Source organism: Chroicocephalus ridibundus, chromosome 1 (assembly GCF_963924245.1).
Source record: "Chroicocephalus ridibundus chromosome 1, bChrRid1.1, whole genome shotgun sequence".
In the NCBI taxonomy this organism is placed as follows: domain Eukaryota; kingdom Metazoa; phylum Chordata; class Aves; order Charadriiformes; family Laridae; genus Chroicocephalus; species Chroicocephalus ridibundus.
The window spans coordinates 162,871,272-162,893,779 of NC_086284.1; the positions used below are offsets into that span (position 1 = coordinate 162,871,272).

Here is a 22,508-nt window from a genome sequence, read left to right on the forward strand (position 1 = left end):
CAAACCAACCAATAATCCTAATGTAACGTCTTCGAGGTTGAGGGAATAGGAGAAAGTATGACATACAGCAAAAGAATTACAGGAATTACAGACAGAAAGCCCCTACTTGGAAAATGAATCAGTCCACTTCTGTCTAGAGGAAAAGATCAGCATGGAAGTATAGAGCCTATAGAAACAGCTTATGAATTTACAGCATGCAAAGTGAAGTCTCTGTGTGTCTCATTCACATACGCTAACTCATTCCCCACACATGCATACATACAGGTCTCTGGTGGAAAGAAGGGGCATGTGCAGCCTGCAATGCATATGAACTTTCTGTTTAGAAGAAAAAAGAAAAGATTTTTTTCAATAGGCACAAAATCCCACCCTCTCAGCACCCCTCCTTCCCCTGTGTCTGACACTGACTTCGAGGGAGGAGTTGAGCCAATTATCTGCGAGTCCTACAGAAGGAAAATCTGCAATTTGCCAGTAGTTGTGAGAGCGAGAGGGAGAAAGACAGGGAGGGAAGAAGAAAGACTTAATTGGCGAATGTAAAGAAAAGCCCCTTCTGCCCTGGAAAGACAATATTTTAAGGCAAATCTCGGACGAGAAGAAAAGCTTGGAGGGGGGGGTTATGCCAGGCGAGACCTGGGGAAGCATAGGTTCACCATAGACAACTTCCATGCCCCCACTGATTTTTCCCCATAGGGTCTGAGGTGGTGTCGAAGCAGGGTGGGCCAGACGGATGCACCCACGATCCTGCACGACTAGGTGTCGTTCCGGAGACCCTTTCTCCCCAGCAGAGCCTACGAAGCACAACTTGCAAGAAAAGCCAGTGGGGGTGGAAGAGACTCTGCCACTCTTTCTCTCGAACTGAGGCTGTGGGGAGAAGAGCTCATCTCACCAAAGGGAAAAGCTACCACTGGTTCCGAGACCTTTCTCCAGCCCATGTCGGTCGTCTGATCCAGTACCTACCATCCATGGGGGAACGCCCTCTGGAGCCCTGCAGTCCTTCCCCATCCTGCTAAGTTCTCAGGAAATACTGGTGAAGAACCGAGCCCAGAGCAAGCAACGTGGGATCCACAGAACAACAGCCTTTTACAGCAGCAGCCGCCTCTGATTAAAATTATCAGCTTCATCGGACTGCACCAAGACCCAGGACTGGTCCTCCAAGGAAAGAGAGGTAAGAAAGCAGCATAGAGTTTAGGTTGAAAGTAGGAAACAATCATCCCACAGGAGTGATTGTGGTGTGCATGAAAATTGCGGGGATACTAGTAGTGATTAACCAGTGACAGTTCTGTTATGCATGATACAGTTTGTGTCTGCTTACGTGCTTTTTAGCTGGATGCAATGAATTACATTGGGATGGCAAAAAAGATACTCAAACAGTAGCTGAAGACCAAGGAGTGCAAGAGAGGTAGTTCAGAAGTCTGTTTGTGGATGGGGAGTGGCAGGGAGAACACCCCTGGATGGAAGGATGGAAAACTAAGGTGCAAAAGCTCTAGGCAGGTTGCATGAAGGATATCTTCCTTAGATATCTCTCTCTGAGAATTTGTCAGCACTTCACTGGAATTCAGACAAGTGCTCTTCGGAACATGCAAAAGCAGGTGCATTGTCACTCACTCCAATGTCTGCCTATGAAACAAGCAGCGGTTGTTAGCAGGTAGAAGACAACACAGGGAGTCAAAAGAAAAGGGGCTTAATTTTGGACAGCTGTTTTAGCTCTCTCTGGGTGTATGAGCCTTTCCCTTTATTAAGTGGAGAAAATACTCATTGGATACGTTTCTGTGACATTTTGAAATCCCTGTGTTGTACCAATATAAAATACTTCTGTAAAGTTTCTAGCACCAAGCTAGTGCATAAAGTAGATGGTACTATTGGGAATTGATCTATGCTTAAGCATTTAATAAACTGGAAGGAAAAGATGTAGATTAAAGCCAGCTGGAGGTTGTTTGTCTCCTCTTTCTCTTCTGATTGATTTTGCTTTATTTAGTACATGAACATGTGGTCTCTTTCTGTTTCCTTTCTTCTGCCTTTAATCTTTTTCAATGTATGAGTCCCTGTGCTCCCCCTCACCCCTGGGTGTGAAGGCTGAAGTTTCATTCCTTTTCTGAGGAGGGAATAAGACAGATTGTATTGAACTGGAGAAAAAACAGAGGGGGGGATAAGAAGAGAGAGCACAAAACAGAAATACAAGCTCACAGTTCAATGGCATGCTCTGAGTCAGGTTTGCAGCAGAGGTGATGAGATGAGTAGCAGCTCCATGCTCCATGAATCAAAGTGCTGAAAAGCATCTTTTGACTCCATGTGAAATGAAATGCAGTTAGGAAAGCACAAGAGTCCTCTTCACTGAATGCCTTGACAGGTAGAACAAGGACATCATAAAGTGACTATTTAATACATTAAAATCTGCGTGTCCTCACATCTCTTCTTCCCCTTCAGCGCATCTGCATCCTTGGGGCAAAGCATCCTGAAATGAGCACATGCCTGCATATAGGATTTTGCCTTTGACAGGGGTGGGAGGCAGTGTGATTTAATGACCAGAGATGCAGGGTGAGGAAAGGTGGAAAGGAGAAAGAGTTTGCAAGGTAGGAGTCCTGGAGGTTGCTCATGCTTCCCATTTGTTTTACCTTGGATGGTTCCTCGGCTTCCCTGTGCTTTACTCTACCCATCTGTGGGTACCTGTGGCAGCAATCCCTTCTCCAAGCTGTTCAGTGTACTGAGGTCCAAAGCAGTGGAATTCATTTCAAGGTAGAGGACAGAAGTGCCTCTTGCACTAAAAGCGCAAAAATAACCCGCCAAGCAGCTGCAGTGACACAGTCCATTTCCTTTGCTGTGTGATGGGAGTTTCTCTAATCACCAGCAGCTCAGTGGTTACCTGTCAGTCAGCAGTATAATTTGTAGGATTTTGGATTGTAAAGCTGCTGGCCAGGATCAGGACCCCAGAGTGCATGTTCTGTACAGGACACATAAGGCATTTGCTTAAAAAGCATAACTGTGCTCGGTCCCAGATGCTGCTGCACCAAGTTGTACGAAACCGATCTCCAGCAAGTGTGAACCAACACAGTCCACTTGCCCTCATGCAGCTACACTGGTCCATCCTAGCCTGAAAACCTGACTCATTTCTAAACACTGAACCCAGGATGTAGAGAAGTTTGCAGTTTTTCTCACAAAATTGATCTCCCTGCTTTTTCTCTGCCAGCTAAACAAAGCCTAAAAGGGTAAAAGGAAGCATCCCAAAGCAGCTCTGTCGTCATTTGTCTGTCCATGAATGCAAGACACTATTGAACTGGCCAAGTAGGAAAGGGAAGAGCCAGTGTATGTGGCAGTGTTGTTTCAGAGATTGAATTTGGTGTTTCTGCACTGTTGGAGATGGGTCCTTTTCTAAATGAAACCCAGAGTCCAGTCCAAGTACCAGGTGTGCTCCTTGCTGTCATTCCTGCCACAGCAATCCCAATAGTACCATAACTCTGCATGTGTGTGTCCATCCAAAGTTATGTTCTCACATTACTGTCTGGCTCTAATATTATGCTGTCCTGTCCACTGAATATAATTTGGAGTGTAAGCTACTCTGAGGAAAGCATTGCGTTTTCTTCTGTGCTTTAGATAGGGCTGAATGTGCTGTTAGCGAGTAGCAAATTATAGCAGTAAAAATAAATAGTAGTGTTTTGCTGTTGCCTTGGGCTATAGCACAGCGCTTGTAATGATGCAGGATCAGAATTCCAGAGACTTCTTTATTTAGCAGCGACCGTATCTTCACTGCTGTTTTGGTGCTTAGCACATGTTAAAGAAAGTAAAAGATTTTAAGCTTTTGACTGAGATGTCAGCTACATAAAATCTTAGGAGCTAAAATTCACTTGAGGGAAAGATAGGAATCCAGATCTGGACCCAGAAATGATCTTTCAGTGTACATAAAGTACTTGCGTTGTAATATTAAATAAACAACACCTAAGTTAAATAAACGTCACAGTGGGTACTTGATTATTCTTTAATAAGATAACCAAAATAAATGCTGTCAAAAATGTGCCTTCTTTGCTCTAACAGCTAGCTTTCCCCACAAAGGGGTTATATTTTTCCTTTCAGCACACAATTCATTTGAACTGGTACATGAAAAATGTCTGAGCAACACTCTTTTTTTTTTTTTTTTTCTATCAAAGTATCTGAGTGCCATGTCAAATGCAGTCTCCGAAGTCTCGAGACTGACTTTCATTGTCAGGAGTTGGAAATCTTGTCTAATAGTTACTTAAGATGGCTGTCCATCTTTTCTCCTGCTTGTATTTAGCACCCGCAAAGACTGTGACACCCACACCAGCTGTGTATGTATAAAGACTGAAATTCCTACGAAATCTACATTTCTGCAGCTCCATCCACTGCCAGCCATTCTGCTGCAATGCTGATAGTTTGTCGATAGGGAGTTCCCACATTATCAGTCCAAACAGCAAGATTAAAATCTGGTTTCTTAAAGGTCACTGAAGGCACAGATTTAAGATTCATCAGCCAGTGCTATTTTGTGGCTCAAATTCCCTGTATCAGCAATGAAGGTTGTATGGACCAGGTATTTAAAGTTACTGGGATGTCTAGCTTCCACTGATGTCAGGCATGATTCTTGGTTCTGTCTGACTTTTGGTTGATCTCAGAAAATGAGTATTGGGTGCAGCTGCTATTCAGGCAACCAAGCAAAGCGGTCTGTGTCCTAAAGGCAGCTGCAAGGGATGCAGTATATTGGGAAATCTGACCTCTGTGTTTATGTATCTAAACGAGAACCAAGTTCTACTGAAAAATCTGGTAATGTCTAAGTGACGCAGATGGTGGGAAGGAACCTGGTGTCTAAGTTGAAGTACAGCTGATAAAATTAGCCCTTAATGTTTAAATGAAATAGCAAATTACAATTCAAGACCATGCTATTTTCATTGTAAATGCCCTCACTTGTATATGACTTTAAAAGAAGAAAGAAAGGGGAAAAAACCACACTAACCAACAACAACAAAAAAAAACCCCCACTCTCTGGAAATGAGACTGAAAAAAATTAAGCCATTTCCAGTGAAAAGATTTCTGTATGAACATTGATATACTAACCAAGACTGTGCTCCAGAGCACTCTTTGACAAGCTTGTGGCAAGGAGCTGACCTATTCCATCCTCCATCTAATTTCTGGTCTTTCCTCCCGCTCTGCTATTTCCTCTTTCAGGACTGAGCAATGATGAAGACCATGTCTGGTGGAAACTGCAACCTGAATGTGCCAGCCAAGAACTCGTACCGCATGGTAGTGCTGGGAGCCTCCAGGGTGGGGAAAAGTTCCATTGTCTCACGCTTTCTCAATGGCCGGTTTGAGGACCAGTACACTCCCACCATTGAGGACTTTCACCGCAAGGTCTACAACATCCGGGGAGACATGTATCAGCTGGATATCCTGGACACCTCCGGGAATCACCCTTTCCCTGCCATGAGGAGGCTTTCCATCCTGACAGGTGAGAAAGTTGGGGAAAGTTTGCAGATGGGGAATGGTGGGTGAACGATCATAATGACAGACATTGGCTTGAAAACTGTAGCCTGATATGACTGTTTCTGAGGGATAAGATGCATTTGGGAGGTAGCTAAAGAAACTGCATGATTTTGTTGCAACATGCATTTCTCTAGAGAGATATTTCCTGGACAGGATGCTCCAGGCACTATAGGGAATGCATTAGCCCCTGGGTGAAAGTCCAAAATTGAGATTTCCCCCTGGTATAATTACCTCCTACCTTCCCCTCTTGCTCCATATTTTTTTATTGCAGCCACAAATAAATGGTATAAAAGGCAGCAAGGGGCAAAATAAGCATGCCACTATAAGACACAAGCAGTGAAAAACAAATGTAAAATGCACCGGAAGGGAATTCAAAATAAGAAAATTTCAAAAATTTATTTTCCCTAAAGTTTCCAGCCTGATTCCATTGATTTGATATTCCAGTAAAAACACAGCTCTACTTTTACTCTTTCTCCTTAGTATACGGTTAATCAATATGGTATATGGTATATGGTTGAGGTGGTGGGGTCTCCGTCTCTGGAGACATTCAAAACCTGCCTGGACGTGTTCCTGTGCAACCTGCTCTAGGTGACCCTGCTCTGGCAGGGGGGTTGGACCAGATGATCTCCAGAGGTCCCTTCCAACCCTATGATTCTGTGATTCTGTGAAATGAATTAAAGAGTAGAAATGGAAAATGGTGGGCTCATTTTGTGTTCTTATTGTTAAGCAATTCCTGTTGTGAGCTAAACTGTATTCTCTAACTGTGAAAGTGACAGTGGAGAAATATTGAGCCACAGCTTCCAACAAACCTACTTTCTGGTTTTGCTATCTGCCCTTCGTAGCTAGCCAGTGAAACATGATGTTCACATCTGACCAGGCTAGCGTCCACATTCAGTGAGGTCCTAGGGACAATTTCTGGGATGCAGATGTGAGCTTTTGTCCCCAAAAGCTCTTTCAGCATGTTCCACATGAATGTCATTCAACAGGCAATGATTTGCATTATTTTATATTTGCAAAAGGAATTGTAAGTCAGGAAATGTCAAAAGGAAATGCCAGGGGATCTGTGTCATTTATGTATTTCTTTTTTTCCATGGTCTGTTTCTCTTGAGTAAATGAAATGACAGCAGAGCACTGCACATTGGGAAACCTCTCATTCATGACTTAGGCGTTCGGGACTAGCTGTAAATCTTCAGTTCAGGTGTTGTTTCTTGTATTGTATAATCAAAAGGTCAAGGCTGAGTGGCTACTAGCTCTCCATTCTTCCTCGTGTCAGAACAGGCTCTTTTACACAGAGATACAAACAAAAGGAAGAAAAAATATAAGCAAGGCAGCAGAGCTGAGATAGAAACATGTTTACAAAATAGAGTACAAATGGGCAATAACTTGCAAGTCCAGTGCAAGTGAGGAGCACACAATTGGGTATGGCTGAAGTAACACCACAGCCAAAAGCCTTTTCCATAGAACTACAGAAAGGAATGGGGAGTTGAATTACAAGAACTGGAACTAAAGTACAGCTTAATAAACAGGTTGAAAAGGACCAAACAAACAAAAAAAAAAAAGGAGGGGGGAAGATATGGCAAATAAACCTATTGCTTTTTGAAAATTAGCTCCTCTGACACAGCTTGCAACCAACAAGCCTTTACAATATGCTTTTTTAATTGCAGGGGATGTTTTCATCCTGGTATTTAGCTTGGACAACAGAGAATCTTTTGATGAGGTCAAAAGGCTCCAGAAACAGATCCTTGAGGTCAAATCCTGCCTGAAGAACAAGACCAAGGAATCAGCTGACCTCCCCATGGTGATCTGCGGCAACAAAAATGATCACAGTGAAATCTTCCGCAAGGTACGCTCAGATGAAGGTGAGGACCTTGTCTCCAGTGACGAAAACTGTGCTTACTTTGAAGTTTCAGCCAAGAAGAACACCAATGTAGATGAGATGTTCTACGTCCTCTTCAGCATGGCCAAGCTACCTCATGAGATGAGCCCTGCCCTCCACAGGAAAATCTCCATCCAGTATGGTGACACCTTCCAACAGAAATCCTTCCGGATGCGCCGAGTCAAGGACATGGATGCCTATGGCATGATCTCTCCCTTTGCTCGCCGGCCAAGTGTCAACAGTGACCTGAAGTATATCAAATCGAAAGTTCTCAGGGAAGGTCAGTCAAGGGAGAGAGAGAAATGCACAATCCAGTGAAAGGGGCTTGCACTTCCATCTGAAGTCATCATCCACATGCAGTGCCTTAAAGGAAAATGGTCTGTGGAAGCACAGAATGGGCTCATGGGTTCGTCGAGAAAACCCAACATGGAGAAAGGATAACTCTTCCTACAGATTCTGCTGAGTCACGAATGTAAATAATATCTTCCTTGTAAACGACTGGGAAAAATCACAGGCCTGAGATACGAGTGCATTTCTCTGTCTTTGTAATGTAGTTCCTCTTCATTCCCCTTTTTGTTTAAAGAATACAGACCTGAGAAGTAAAGAAGTTTCAACCTCATCCTTACAAAGAAAGTAGGCAAAAAATGCACAGAAGGCTTTAACAGCTACCCGGCATGCAGCTCTTGCTAAGAGAGAGGAAGTTACGTGTGTGCGTGTGCGTATCACTGTGTGTCTGTGTGTATGTGTGCATGCATGTGTGGAGCACTCCTTTAAAAAATGGGACTTTCATTTCAAAAGGCACCAGTCTTGCTGAGGTTTCCCAAGATTGGGAGTGGACTCTATATACAGACGCATGACTCTAACTCGCTTCTGGGGGGACCTGCAGTAAGAAGATCTTGATGTTTGCTGGGACAGTTATCATTTGACATCAACATGAATGTTGTTTTGTATTATAGATTTTATTTGGGATTTGTTTTTTTTATTGTCTGGGGGTGGGTTCTTAGCAAAATCAGGTGGCGAGTGCATTTGATATCAAAACAGTGTCTACTTTCTAGCAGTGAAAGGTGGTTTTCATCTGTAAAACTATATAATATGTACATTGATTGAAAGTGGATTTGTTCTGCAAGAAGCCAACACATTTGACTGCTTTGCAAGCTCAATGTGATATTGTTTCTCAAAGCAGCCACTCCAACTCTGAATACTGTGGTACAAATGCCACCCTTTGCCTTGCTGGCTGCCGAAGCGATGGTTCCTTCCTCTGCCTGTATCAGTCAAGACTGACCAGATTCATACGTTGGCTCAGACCACTTTGGAGGCAGGACTGGGTTTTCTTTCAAAATTAAGAACTGAACAGTTGTAGAGCCGGCTCCTTCATATTTCTTCTGAAACATGCCTCTAGTCATTTTGTTCATGGTTTTCCCTGTTGTCTGATAAAGGTTGCCTTGATGGAAACCTTTGCACTGCAGAAGTCCTTCAGAACAGAAGTTTTGAACTGGCTGTCCAAACAGGGCTGAACTGCCTGGCCAGATAAATCAGGGGCTGTATATTCACTTCTTCCCCTTCTCAGCCCAGTCCAGGCTTCCTTGTCTTCAGCTCTCTCCCTGTTCTGCTTCTGCCTTTGTTGTTCAATGTGCTCCTATATGCCCTCAAAGCCAAATATATTCTCTCAGATGTGAGCTTGCCACTCTTGCTGACTGGAATGAGGTGTGTGCACACATAACTGTGGGCAAAGCATGGCCCCAAGACTATACCACCAGTAGAGTATATACATTATATATACCTCAGAATGACCTTTAGGTTTCTTGTCCCTCCCTCACCCTCAAATTCTGTTCTTGGCTGTATCTGCCTTGCTGCATCCTGGGCAGAGCTGTGAGCTAGTTCATGCTATAATTTGACAGGAAACCAAGAATGATGGTTGTCTGTAAAAATTAGCCTCTGGGACTCAAAATCTCATATTCATTTATCAGCTCACCCTTCATTGGTACTGTATATTGACTGGTAAAATACACTGTTCTTTTATTCCTGTTGCCAGGGCAGCACTTTTCAGATCATGCCCCCTTCCCTATCTATAAATATGTACATTGTTTATGATTAAACCTGTTTTATTTATTAGCTGTGTCCTGATCCTTTTTCACTTTGTCCAAGAATAATGAGGAAGGTCCTTTATTTTTATTGCGCCCGTGCAGCTAGGCAAGTGACCTGTGGGTTGAGAACCCTGATGACATCTCCAGTAAATTCTGGAGGAACCTTTTATGTTCTCCAGACACCAGGGGCTACACATTTGCCTGTTTGGAACAGAACTGTGTCTATAGCTACATATTTCTATCTATCTGAACATTGGCTTATATGCACAGATATCCTCACAAGCAGAAGCAGTCACTTACTCTTCCCCGTGCTGCCTCCAACACGAGAAGATAACCACTCTCTCCATGCACAGAGCTGGTGTGCTCATCCCTAGTGCAATTTAATGTGGTCTCTGCAGAGACATCACTGTTACTCTCAGCAGTCTCTCCATCTCACCATCTGTACCTCTCAACTCCGTGAGTCTTTGTTCCCCTGAGCACACGCCTACCTCCCTACAGATTCTCCACCCAAGTGCACCCACTGCTGAGTGATCAGGCTCTGGGACTCATGTGCCACAGGGACACAGGGGGTTGAAGACAGAGTGAGAAGGGCATGCGCACTGGTCATAGGTTGGATTAAGGGGCTCCAGGAAGCTAGAGGAAAACTCCTTGCACTGTAGCACATGTGCTGCATTACTGAGCCCATGTCCACTCTCCCTCACCTGCTGGATAAAGCTGAATTTTTAAAGAGCCTCCATAGTCATCAAGTCTCTGCCTTTGTCTGACAACACTGACCTTACATTATGTTCCCTGCCGTCCTTCCACCTCCCCAAAAACACCAGCTTTCCTCACCCTTCCATGTCTTCCCATTCCTGCCTTTTCCACCATGGATATGAAGCCACAGGGCACCAAAAAACAATGTTGCAGCAACAGCAAGGGTGCAGAAGTAGAGGAGGCTGAAGACCAGGGAGCAAATGCACACAAAGATATGCTGGAACGCCACGGGAAGGCCAGTGAGCCCCATCTTCAGTGTTCAGTTTGGCCTGTCTATGCCCAGAGTGAGAAGCAGCTGAGAAACTGTCCGGGAGTGAAGGTGAAGCAGCGTTAGAGTCACCCACAGAAACAAATGGCAATAAGCAGGTAATCTTATTAAAGTAATCCTAGTCTTCTCTCTGCATTTTGTTACTGATGATAATTGCTTTTGAAGTTAGATTATCATGCTCCTGAGGACATATTTTTTTTGGCTTTTATTATATTGTTATAGTCATTCTATTAATATTCATATATTATTTGGGCTCTAGAAGTGCTTACAGCCCCTAAAGCAGACAGTATGTGTATCTGTTGTTTATTCACAGTTAGCAGCCATTATGTTCTGTCAAAAGGGCTGGGACTGGAAAACAGCGAGCAAGGCTACCTGTCTGCACAGGGAGCATAAGGTAAGGCGCGAAGAGGAAAAGGGAATTGTTTCTTCCCTGATAACTACTGAACGTGTCTGGCTGTAAAACAGTGCAGGGAAGGGCTATTACATGTGTGCAGAAACTGCGAGACTCTGAAAGAAGCAAAGAGCAGACCTATAGCCAGGCCTCAGAGGCAGCAGAAAGAGAAATGACTTTCCCCCACACACCCTTGGGATTCAAGGGACCTACACAGCACTTACTGTAAGTAACCCAAGAAGTCATGAAAATGCACTGGACTAAGGGCAAGTCTGGAGGAAGGGATCATCCGGCAAAGATGCTGCGAGCAGCTGTACCTTTATTTGGTTTTACCTAGCATAATTAAGTTTCTTTCTTCCAGTAGCTACCTTGTCCTATATTGCAGCATAAAAAACGTAGCATTAGTGACCCAAAGCCTCACTGATGGTTTTTTGTGTACTTACTTCCAGGCCAACAAGTAAGTGCATATAGCTGACATAGGATCAATCACAGCCCCTGGAACAAGACAGGGCTGAGATTTATTTTGTACATTGCTCAAGACAGCAAGAAAGTCCTTGTCCTGAAGAAATTAGAAATCAACACATTATAGGACCTACTATAAATAATAACAAAAATCTAATTAAGCCACAGGGTCAGTACAAATCAGGAAGGAAATAGCAGTCATGGTGAATTAAGTAAAAAATAAATTGAGGGTGGGAAGGGCAGAGAGAAAGCCTGTTTTGATGTCCAGAGGACTGATTTAGGCTTCTGTTCTGAAGGATCCCCAGGAGGACTGCTGCCACCAGGCCAGCCTAACACTAGAGACAGGCTTTCATGGCACAGCCTCACAAAAAGCATTGTCTCCTTGAGACCCCAGGGTGCAATAGGTCTGATTGTCTAGGAGGCTGAAGGGCTTGTTATTATCATAAAGGCAAGTAGGAAATGGTGGGATAATTTTTAAAAGGGCAGCAGAAGACAAAAGAGCTTCAGAAGGGGGCTCACAATGGTAGGATGGCAATAGAAGGTTCGGTGGGTAAAGAACAGAAAAGATAGGCTAGAGTGTAAGCTTTCACCCTTATTTCATCCTTCTCTACACACAAGGCAAATCTGAACGCATTTTGTTTCGCTCTTTTGTCCTTCCTGAAATGTTAACCACCACTTACCGCTGTGTAGGACCCACCCCCCACTTCTCCCACCTTTTGCTGCCTTAGATTTACCCTCCTGTCATGTACCATATTGTGGGGTGCCTTGCTAGCCCTGTCCCAGTGTCTTGGCTAGGGTAGAAGGTTACAGGCACAGGTGTTTTTGAAGTAAGTGATGATTATTTGATTTGATTTGAAATCACTGTTACTCTTAGGGATTTTATTAGCATTACTGTTTCTGTAAAAATACACGGTGGCAAGCTCAGATTAAAGGCTTTCCTTGCAAAAATATATAAAACATGATATAATGTACATTTTCCCCACTGGTTTCTATAGCAACAGCCTTTTTTCTGCACTCAGAAAGAGCAGAGGATTTGCAGGGGGGAGATGAGTAGCGGTGGCTCTGCCCTAGATCTTTCACCTCTGAGTCCTCATGGGAAGTTTTCCTCTCTTCAGTTTCTGTTATGTGGAGAAACAAAGACCGCCAGCCAGACCCACATCACAGACCACTCAATATATCTGGTAAAGCTGTGGGATGGCTATGCAGATAAGAAAGTAATTTCCATGATGTGGTTGTAAACTGGGGCATTGTTCCCGGCACAGTCCCTGACACGGGGAATACACAACCCAGCTTCTGTACTCAGGTCTAGCTAGAGCTATGAGCGTTGCCCAACTTCTTTCTTCCCTGTGTCTTTATAGACCAACATCTGGTATGGTCAGAGCCTGAGACTTCCCAGAGGAACATTTCCATTTGCTCTCATGACAACATCAGCCAAAGACCTTTCCTTGCCCCTACCATCACTGGTCATCCATAGCATGCAGAACCGCCCTGAGTCCCAGGCATCATGTTCCTAGAAAGTTATTGACAGTTTGGAAGGAGGCCAAGGACTAGCAAGAAAAAACATTTTATGAGCCTAGAGGGATATGAGCCTAGACTTGAGTAAGCCTTAAGAAAAGTCTGAAAGGAATAACTCTGTGCCATGTAGGTAAACAAAGTCTGAGAGAGGCTGGCTGAAAACCCTAGATGTGTTTAAAAGGTAGAGATGACAACTGAGATAGGACTTTATTTAGAGTTGGACAGTGGAATATCTCAGTGGGAACAAGAGTATTAAGCAGGAAACCATAAGCAAAAGAGCAGGGCAGACTTTAGGGCAGTGGAATCAATTGGCAAATTTTCTAAGAGATGTCATGAAAGTCACATTTGGAAAACACTGGGAAAAACACTGAAATCTACATAGCCAACGGGGGTAACTTGGTGTTGGCAGTGGGATAGAGTGGCTGAGCCAGTAGGTTATTTTGATCCCCATACTTTTTTCTGTGATGGAGCCTGATCCCAAGACTGCTTCAAAGGAATTTCTTCAGATTGCCTGTCCTCACTCCATGCTTCCAACCCCCCAAGTGGAGGGTTGGTAGTTCACTGGTCCCCTCCAGCCAGACCACTGACAGTAGAGACAGGACTTCTTACGTCAGACCCTGCTTTTTAGACCGTTTCCACAAAGATCCCTGGACTGTTTGCAGCAAACAGCTCCTTTGGTGAATTGTCCATGAACAGTTTCTTGCGCATTTGTTTATTGTTCAGAAGTATTTGATGAAAGATTTATGCAAATGTGTCCTGTGCTTTGGCTGGGATGGATAACTAAGATTAGTTCAGATTAAACATGAAAACAAGGAGGGATGAGGTCACTGAGTTTCAGGATATCTTGCAGCAAAGTAAAAGAATACAAATGAAAAAAAAAATCAACTTGAATATGTGTCCTCACATCACTCTGACCTAGAAGGAAGCAAACTCCCTCTCTCCAGACCATTCCTTCCCTCCAGGCTCTTGAAGCAGGAATTTCATGTGGACTGTATTTATTTAAATAGAGTGTCCTCTCACAAGCATTTGTCTTTCAGGAGTTAGCATAGAGCACCAATTCACACATGAGAGCACTGAACATTTTAGATTGCTTTTAGCAATATGTCTTAAGTCCATACTTTGAAGTTACAAAAAAATAAAAATTTTTAAAAAAAGAGGAAAGAAAGGACAATAACTTCTACAGTTTTAGTGATGAGAAGCTGGGGGAAAGGGGCAAGAAATTTCTGGTTCCAAGAAACAATTCCTTCACACACTGAGACCTTATCTGGGAAATTGCACAACTGTATTAAACTGGGACTTGTGGTCTTTCTGTGTTAGTCTGGGAACCAAAGCAAAAGAGAAACACAAGAGGCACACTCCCAGCAGTGGAACCAGAGCTTGCATTTCAGACCCCACTAACACCAGTGCTGTGACGGATCCCACCTAGTTCCTCAATGTCTTTGCAAAGCTCCCAGGATCTTCAGAGTTAAAATAAGGTTGCTAAAATAACTGGGTGTTAGGTACCACGGGTTTCTGTCTTACTCTTCAAGTCAGAGGTCTAACAGCCCATAGGAACAGCACCACCAGGTTCTAAACTCTTTACATAAATCGGCATTTCGGTTTCCCATCCCTGATAGAGGACCAATAGCACTCACAGGAGAGCTGAGAGAGGATAAACACCTTCTAGATTGCGAGGCACTTGGGTACCGCAATGATGGATAAACACGTTAAAAGGTGAAGAGGCAGACCGAAAACAAATACCACCTCAATCAGGAGCTGAGCTGCTGCAGTGCCAGCGACACAGGAGGGCAATTACATTTTGCATAATCCCCAATTTTTGCACTACTTACAGTCTTGTTCTCCTCAGCATCCACTGAGCTGGCAAGTCCCAGGAGCCTCAGGACTAAAATAACACACTGGCTACCCCCTGCTCTTCAATCACTACATACCTGTGTGCTAAACGGCAGTGTGATGCAGAAAGGTTTTTGCTCAGGCACCCTTGGGTGGATGCACAGCACAACCTCTCCTTTCACTCTCTCTGCTGGAGAAATGAGTGCCTCAGGGAAACACAGCCTTATTAAACACAACCTGGGGGGTTAGAGGATGGCATAGGGAAGATCAGTGGCATAGCTTTTGGCTGGTCCAGGGCAGAATGTCTCATCTTTTCTGTCACAAAACAGTTTGTTCCTTGCTGGATGGCTCATTGCCAAGGTAATAAATACAAGTTTCTAAAAAGAAATAAAATAAAAAGGAAAAATAAACACAGAGCAAAGACTTGTTCTGCAAATTGACAGGAGAGTTGCCTGAGGCAATGGATAAGGGGTGACAGAGACGAACAGCTCTCTCATGGAGCCTTTTTAGACAGCGGACCAGAGCTCTTCTTAGATACTCTTTATGAGATGCTGCCATCTGGGAGAAATCCAGATTGGCAATTATCAGAGAGAACAATTCCAGCTGGCCACAACACTGCCAAAGCAGAAATTATCCCCTTACACAATGGTACTGACTCAGACTGCTTGCAACTTTTGTCGAGTTTGGGGCAGTTACACAAGGTCTGTCATTAGTCATTGTAGTATTTATTTGTATTATGGGGCCCTGCCCATAGATCAGGACCCAATTATACCAGACAATACACGAATGCACAACAAACAGAAAGTCCCAATGTACGCAAAGGCCAGGGCAGAATCTGCAATATTACTCCACTACTTTCCTGATTAACATCTCAGAGCCAATTATTTCTGTAGAGACCTTGTAACTACTACATTGTGGTAGTAGAAGCACCAAGACCTAGTATAATTTAGCAGTGCTCTTCCTTCAGCTGGACTTACTGAAACGGAGAAAGCAGATGTAAGCGTTATGCACCATTTCCAAAATGCTCATGGGATGGGTGAATTCTTTATTATTCCTGCATGGGTTCCTTGCGGTGGTTCCTACCAACCTTGCCAAGGAGAGATCGCTTAGGTAGCACCTTCGTGCTATGTTGGTAGTCCTGTGGTTGTGCAAGCCCCAAGCCAGCTGTGGCTCTTGGTACTTCAGATCTAACTCCGAACTGTGTCCTGTGACGAGCAGCGGAGCTGCCTTATACATGGCTGTCATGAAACCTGAATCTGGGCAGTGCGAGGAACTGAGGCAGCTGTGCTGGCTTTGCCAAGTCGTGGCAAAGGCCTGCTGACTGCCCTGTGCTTTAGTGACCGGGTGATGCCTCAAGGGGTGTCTGCTCCCCTCTTGTCTTTGAACCATGCTGGGACCTCCCATGGCTCTCAGGGGAAAGAAATTGGTCATACACTGCTAGAAGCAGGGTGTCTACCTACCTCTGAAATACAAAGTGATGGAACAGAAGAAATAGCCACTCACGGAATTTAAAGTTGAAAGCAGTGAAAAAGCATGGAGCGGATCAAGATTTTCCTCAGTGGCCCCCTTGTACTGCTGTAGCCCATGCAAGAGCTGTTACTTGTCCTTGATCTCCCAGAGGGGAATACCTCTGGCACAGGCTTTGGCAAAACAGTTCACAGTATCCTAAAACTTTATTTCCTCCCTCCACAGCATGATCATTGGAGAAAGATGGATGGTAAAGCCCTCCCAGATGATACAAAGCCCAGATGATGGAGAGCACCCCAGCAGCAACAGGACATTTTACTGTCCTAGACAGCGAGCAGGTGCATAAGAAGTGAACGCCCTTGGTAGAAAGGAGAGCCTTAGGGATGTTTTCTATCCCTTCTTCTTGGGACTTGACACATCTCCTGTAGCGCATTTTCTCTTGTCAGACAAGAATTCTGCCAAAGAGGACAGTGTCTAAAAGCACCTCATTAATTAAGGATCCTTGAGTTTTGCTGATTTTCCATGACACTTCTGACTCTGAATTGACTTTTGAAAATGAGATGAGCTTAGGCTTAAGCACTTTCTCAACTTTATCAAAATTGTTGCCTGAAAAGGGAGCATTTAAGGACTGAGATTTATCAGGAGAAAACGTTGTTCTGAACCAAATTTCCACTGAAAGAGAAAACTGAAAAGATAAATGATTTTGCATGAGAGTTGCTTGAGTAGTGAAGGTTTTCTTAGCAAAACAAGAACTGTCTGAGAGGCCCTTCTGCTTTCCCACTCATTTACACTAAAAAAAAGAGAGAGAAGCTTGCTGTTTCTTAAAAGAACTGAGAAAAGGAATGTATTCCAGAATGAAATATTTTTGCATTTTTTTTCCCATGGTATCTTGTTTTCAACCAGGAATTAAAGCAAAAGACACTGAGCGCCCAAAAATAATCTGTCATCTGTGCCCCCATCTGGGTTTGGTTTGGTCTGTGTTCCCTACCTCTATCTTTTCCCTTACCGGTTAACAGAAAATCTGAAGCAAGAACAGATAAAAGAGCCAGTTTGGTTTTGACTAGAGGCATGTGGGGTCCTCCAAGACCTCAAGGCTGTAGGAAGAACAGCATTAGCAAGTGAGTGGGAAAATTATCTCTAAATCAGCTCTAAGTCTTGTGTCAGCTGCTATTCTTCTCTAGAATGGTCCTGTCCTCTTCTGTTCCCCTCCAGCTTTTCACAAAAAGTCCAGACAGGGAAAGATAGCACCTGCTATTTCTAGCCCTCCTAAGCTTCAGGTGAAAGCTTCCTCTTTTTTGTGCTTAGCCACAATCAAAGGAAAACAAATGGCTCTGTTGAGCTGTGTCTATACTGCCATGTACTCCCCATTTTGCACGTCAGCCCTTGTGCTCCAATTGTCCTCACCAGCAGCATATTGGTGCATACTGCAGTGCCACGTTGGTGCCTTCTTGATGGCTTTTAGCCCATGACATTGCACAAATGCTCAAGGCTGCTACCAGGGTCTCCACAGATGCAGTTTCCAGAGCCTATTCCATTCTGGCACTTCTAAGGACATGGCTGAGGAGTCAAGGGCTTTTTATACACGTGGCACAGTGACTCTTCTCTGCAATGTGTTGTGTCCCATCTCACAAAGCCATCAGATGTCATTTCATGTCATGGCAACAATACAGAGAGTGACAAATGACTGCCAGAACTGAGGGTCTTCCCCTGGTTTGCCCTTCTTCACCAAAGTAAGTATTAGTGCCAGGCAAAGCATTAGAAGCTGTACTGTAAAGAGTACCTAGATTACAGAAGTCTTTCTGAATTTCCATGCTACACTGCTTATGCTATCCGTGTCCCATATCAGGCCTGTGAGAGTCACCCACACTTTTTTTGTCTGCAGAGAGGAAACCTGGGTGAATACCCTAAAAGGCACTCGTGGTATGCTCCAAGAGATGCACGGCATGCTCCAACAAGTCCATTGTGGTGCATAGCCACACACCATCGCAGAAATAAGTGTACAGCCATCCAGCCATAATTAGTTTAACTTCAAAAGTGAGAAGTCAAAAAGAGAGCACTGTGGCAGCTTTGCAGTGCTATGCAAGGCCAGTTATGCAAGGCTTACTGAATAAACTATGCCCTGTTAAAACAGCTTGGTCCTGGGGTGCTTACAGAAAAGCACAGCTGAGTCCACAGCTTTGGGGTCAGTAGCCTCAGAGGGACCAGAGTATGTTGGCACCACACTAACAAGCTAGCAGGGTAACTTTAGGGACACATCGCTCTTTGACACCATGCCAGCAAGGTCACAACCTCACAAAGGCCTGACGCATGACAATTCATCCAACAGTTGTCCACTGTGACAGGAAATGTCAAAGTGGCCCATGCCTTGACATAACTCCAGCTGAACATGGGCACTTAGCCAGAAACTGCTCTGTGGTGGGATGCACTTGCCTGCCTGTTTGCCAGAAGGGGCAGGGAGGGAGTAGCTGAGTATATCAAAAAGGTCAGGCCAAGATGTGGCAAAAGTCAGTCTTCAGGTTCCCCAAAACAGCTAGAGTTAATTTACTTTCTGGAGCCTGGAAGTGGGAGAGAAGAGAATGCACAAGAAAGTGTGCAGGAACTGGGGAAAAATGAATCCGACAGAGCCATCATTGGGTGAAGTCTGTCCTGAGGACAGGAAATGTTTCTTTGGGATAGTTTTAAAAGTTTCGTTTTCTGCCTCTGCTCTAAAGGCCAGAGACAAGAAGCCTGACTATTTTTAAAGATAAGTTTGACGCATTATGAAGGAGTCTGTGTGACATGATAGGCTGTTGCAGTCAGGAAATGGACACCATGACCCAGGAGAGGCATTCCAGCACTGTGCTCCTGCAGTCCGGCTCTGGCTGTCTGCAGGCTTCACTCTCTTTCTCAGGAGGAGAAAGGGAAGGGAAGGGAAGGGAAGGGAAAGGAAGGCAAGGCAAGGCAAGGCAAGGCAAGGCAAGGCAAGGAGAAGAGAGGCGAGGCAAGGAGAGGAGAGGCAAGGCGAGGAGATGCAAGGCGAGGAAAGGCTTGGCTTTAGTTTCAACTCAAGCAGAAATGATTCTGAGAAAAAAAAAAGGAGACTTTGGGAAGCAAACTCAGATGAACAAAAAAATGTCTAAGGAGATGAGTACGTCAGATGTCCCCTTTAACTAACTGACCAGTAGTGCTATTCCTGGGGTCTGGGGATTGACATCAGGCCAGCAGTAGTAGCTGGGCACCAATGGCCTGTGACTTGCTGGGTTGATGTGAAAGCACCAGCACATGTGAGGTATCACAAGTGCCTGTGTCTCCAAATTAGATGTGATAACATGTTGACAGGTTGAGCTCGTACTAGCATGTAATCTGATGCAAGCCCAAAAAGCTGGAGGTGTTGATCTTGAGTATTAACCAAAGTCACTGGAAACTATATAGTCCAAAGACTAAAGTCCTTGGAAAACCAAAGACTAAAATCCTTGGAAACCCAAAGACTTGCTTTTTTATATCTGACCAGAGAACTTGAGAAGCTGAGCAGTGGTTAAAGTGGCAATCTATCTGTTGGAAGTACAGGTCCCATCCTTGGCCAGAAGTCTCGACTTCTTCCTCCAGCCTGGGTAATGCAGCTTCCCACCTCCTGCCTCTTCACAGAAACAGCACATGCACGTTCAGGCAGGGGGAGACTAAGAAACAGAAGCCACCAAGAAAGCTGGGACAGTTTCCCACTTGGGCAATTACAGTCTCTAGGGTCCTCCTGCTAGGAAGTGAAGCAGCACGAGGCTCTGCCCTGCAGAGAGGGAGATACTGTATGGGAGATTCCTGCCTGCTGCTGTTTTTTGCTCCCCTCCAGCAGGGCTTCCGCCGCCTCCATCTTCTTTTCTTCTCTGGTCCATTGTCACCCCAACACAGAAGAAAGGTGGCAGTTGTGTTAGAAGGTTTAAAAAAATCAAATACACAAAGGCCACGTCTATATTAATAAATTAAGTGGTGTCAGGTTGTGTTTCCAGACTCCAGAACTGAATCACCCATTCTGTTACATTGTTTGTACATTCCCTGTCACAGTTTTGACCAGGACAAAGGAGGTGTCCTCCCATACAATTCCCTCAAGCAGTTCGTGATTAAGCCCAGGCCAGGAACAATTCTTCACAAAGAATTTGCAGGCAGCCACCCACTTCTGGAGAGTAATGAGATTTAATGGAGTGAATGCAGACCTTTCCATTCCAGTTGATTTTGGTGCCTGAGAAAGATCCCACATTTAATTTTCTAGTACACCTGTAGCCTACAGTACCATTCAAGAATCAGGGCAGAAAAGGTTACAGGGTTTGGAAATACCTCTGATGTAACCTGCTTATAGTGTGAAACATCATCCTTCACGTTGCTTCGATAAACAGAGCTGGGGCTGCTTCCTTCAGCTCTGTCTCTGCTTACAAAATGTCCCACTGGCAAAGTAATGGAAATAAACGGGCATAAAACTCACCCTTTTGGAAGGTACTGCAGAGAAACACCAGCACATTTCTACACCTAGGTGTCCGGCGTGGGAAAAAAATATGTGGTGAGGAGGAGGGAAGGAAGGTTGCTCAAAAAGAAAAGAAAACGAGGCATGAGGGCAGGTTATACAGGACTAGGTTGCTGATTCTAACCATGCTTCAAGGGTCTCACGTGAATTCACGTTGCCCTGCTGACGCTATGCAAAAAGCCTAAATGTAGTTGGAAGTCAAGTTACAAACCTTCGACTTCATTCATCTTAAATTCTCAGTAAATTAGTACCAGCTCTCCTGCTGAGATAATTCAAAGTATCTTTCCCTGCCCAGCAGGACCCGATTTTTCATGTTGATTACATACTGTGATTAATATGGAGACATTTGCTCATTTAACAGGGGAGGGGGAAAAAAAAAAAAAACCCTAAGACCTTCACTAAGTAGGGCTTTTGGGGGGAAATTTTGTTTTGCTTATTTTTCTCTACTCTGTGAACCATTAATTTCAATGAAGAACCGCAGCCAGCGATGGGCAATGATACAAAGAGATTGCTGGATTCACTTTATTTCACCCTCACATACCTATTGGGGTACATGTACATTCTGAGAGAGACTTGTCAATCACCTCGGTGCTTGATATTGTCCCTGCCTCCCACACCACTGATTAGTGTCACTCACCGAATGAGCAGAGAGGGCGCGGAGGCAGATTCTGCCAGCGGTAAGAAACTTCCTTCAAATCAAACCTGTGAAATATACCCTAAGATTCATGCCATGTAGGTGGAGGGGGGAAGAGAGGAAAACATCTTTCCCTGGAAGGACTCATGGCTGCTTTTATTTCTTGTAAGAAAGAAATGGTCTAGTTCACTAGAGGGAAAGAGAGAAGGTAGGTTGATTTTAGGAGCACTGTGTGATGTCTTGGCAGTGAAATGGTTCAGGGTCAGGGGGTGGGGGAATATACTGGGAAATTACGCTACTTGCGGGGGGTCCCTGTGAAGGCAGGTGATCAATATCCATCTGTCAGTGATAGCTAGATTGTCTTTATGGGATTAGCTCCACGTGGCAGGAGCCCAAGAGACTCTGTGTATGACACAGAGGCGGGGAAGGAAGGGGGAGGGAGGTGGGAGGCTGGTTTTCATGTCTGCGTGTTGACAGCCAACATCTTGGAAGCTTAATGCAGAAGGCTTTTGCTAAAGGTTGGTCTAAGGAGAGGTGGCATGCAGTAGCTAGAAATGGTGCTGAGCTGTAAGGATCTGAACTGGAATGTCTCCAAAGCCTGAGCATGCCTGGGAATTGGAGTTGTGGTCACCATCCTGTGTGAAGGGTTATTTTGGATGTTATGGACTTTGGGGCAGGAGGGTTGGAGGGTCCCAAATTAAATCTGATTGAAGATGAAGAAAGGGAATTTACGCCTCAGACTGGAGTGTAACAGAAATATCTGTGTTGCTTAGTGATTATTCAGTGCATTTGGAGTCAGGACTTTTGGAGCAAAAGGAGGGAAGTCCTGTCTACAATGGGACAGAGATTTAACTGTATGGTGTGAGTTCCACTTTCAGCAAAACTAGGCTGATAATATTGCTGAGATAGACACTATAAGGCTTAGGCATGCTTGCAAAGGGGTACAGGGGAGTCCAAATACCCATCCCAAGAGACACCTGGAAGTCAAACAACAGAGGGCATGCTTGGTGCTCAGCACCCACCACTTCAACTGATGGCAGTGAGATCACGGCAGAGGAAGGGGCTGGGGAAGGTTTGCAATCTCGTTGGACTGGGCTTTTAAAAGAGCCATATCATTAGAGTTTCGTGAGCTTTGACATCTCTGGGACGAGGAGCCTGGACAGGTCGACTTTGCTGTGGGAAGAGTTAAGGAGAGAGGATGTAAAAGGAGATGGAGGGCTGGGAGAGAGCTCTTAAGTGTTGGGGTAGATGGTCCTAC

At 44.5% G+C, this 22,508-nt stretch overlaps 1 protein-coding gene across 1 annotated transcript; it reads left to right on the top strand.

Annotated features, from left to right (window-relative positions):
* Positions 1-275: 275 nt before the first annotated feature.
* On the top strand, positions 276-9,466 carry RASD2 (RASD family member 2). Its single transcript, XM_063321664.1, has 3 exons — positions 276-1,162; positions 5,167-5,446; positions 7,146-9,466. Exons 2-3 carry the CDS (start codon positions 5,176-5,178, stop codon positions 7,673-7,675), a joined length of 801 nt encoding a protein of 266 aa, XP_063177734.1. The 5' UTR covers positions 276-1,162; positions 5,167-5,175; the 3' UTR covers positions 7,676-9,466.
* The last annotated feature ends 13,042 nt before the right edge of the window (positions 9,467-22,508 follow it).

Coding starts and splice junctions, on each gene's coding strand:
- RASD2 (XM_063321664.1), top strand. CDS start 5,176: ATGATGAAGACCATGTCTGGTGGAAACTGCAACCTGAATGTGCCAGCC. Junction 5,447..7,145: donor GAGGCTTTCCATCCTGACAG/GTGAGAAAGTTG, acceptor TTTTAATTGCAG/GGGATGTTTTCATCCTGGTA.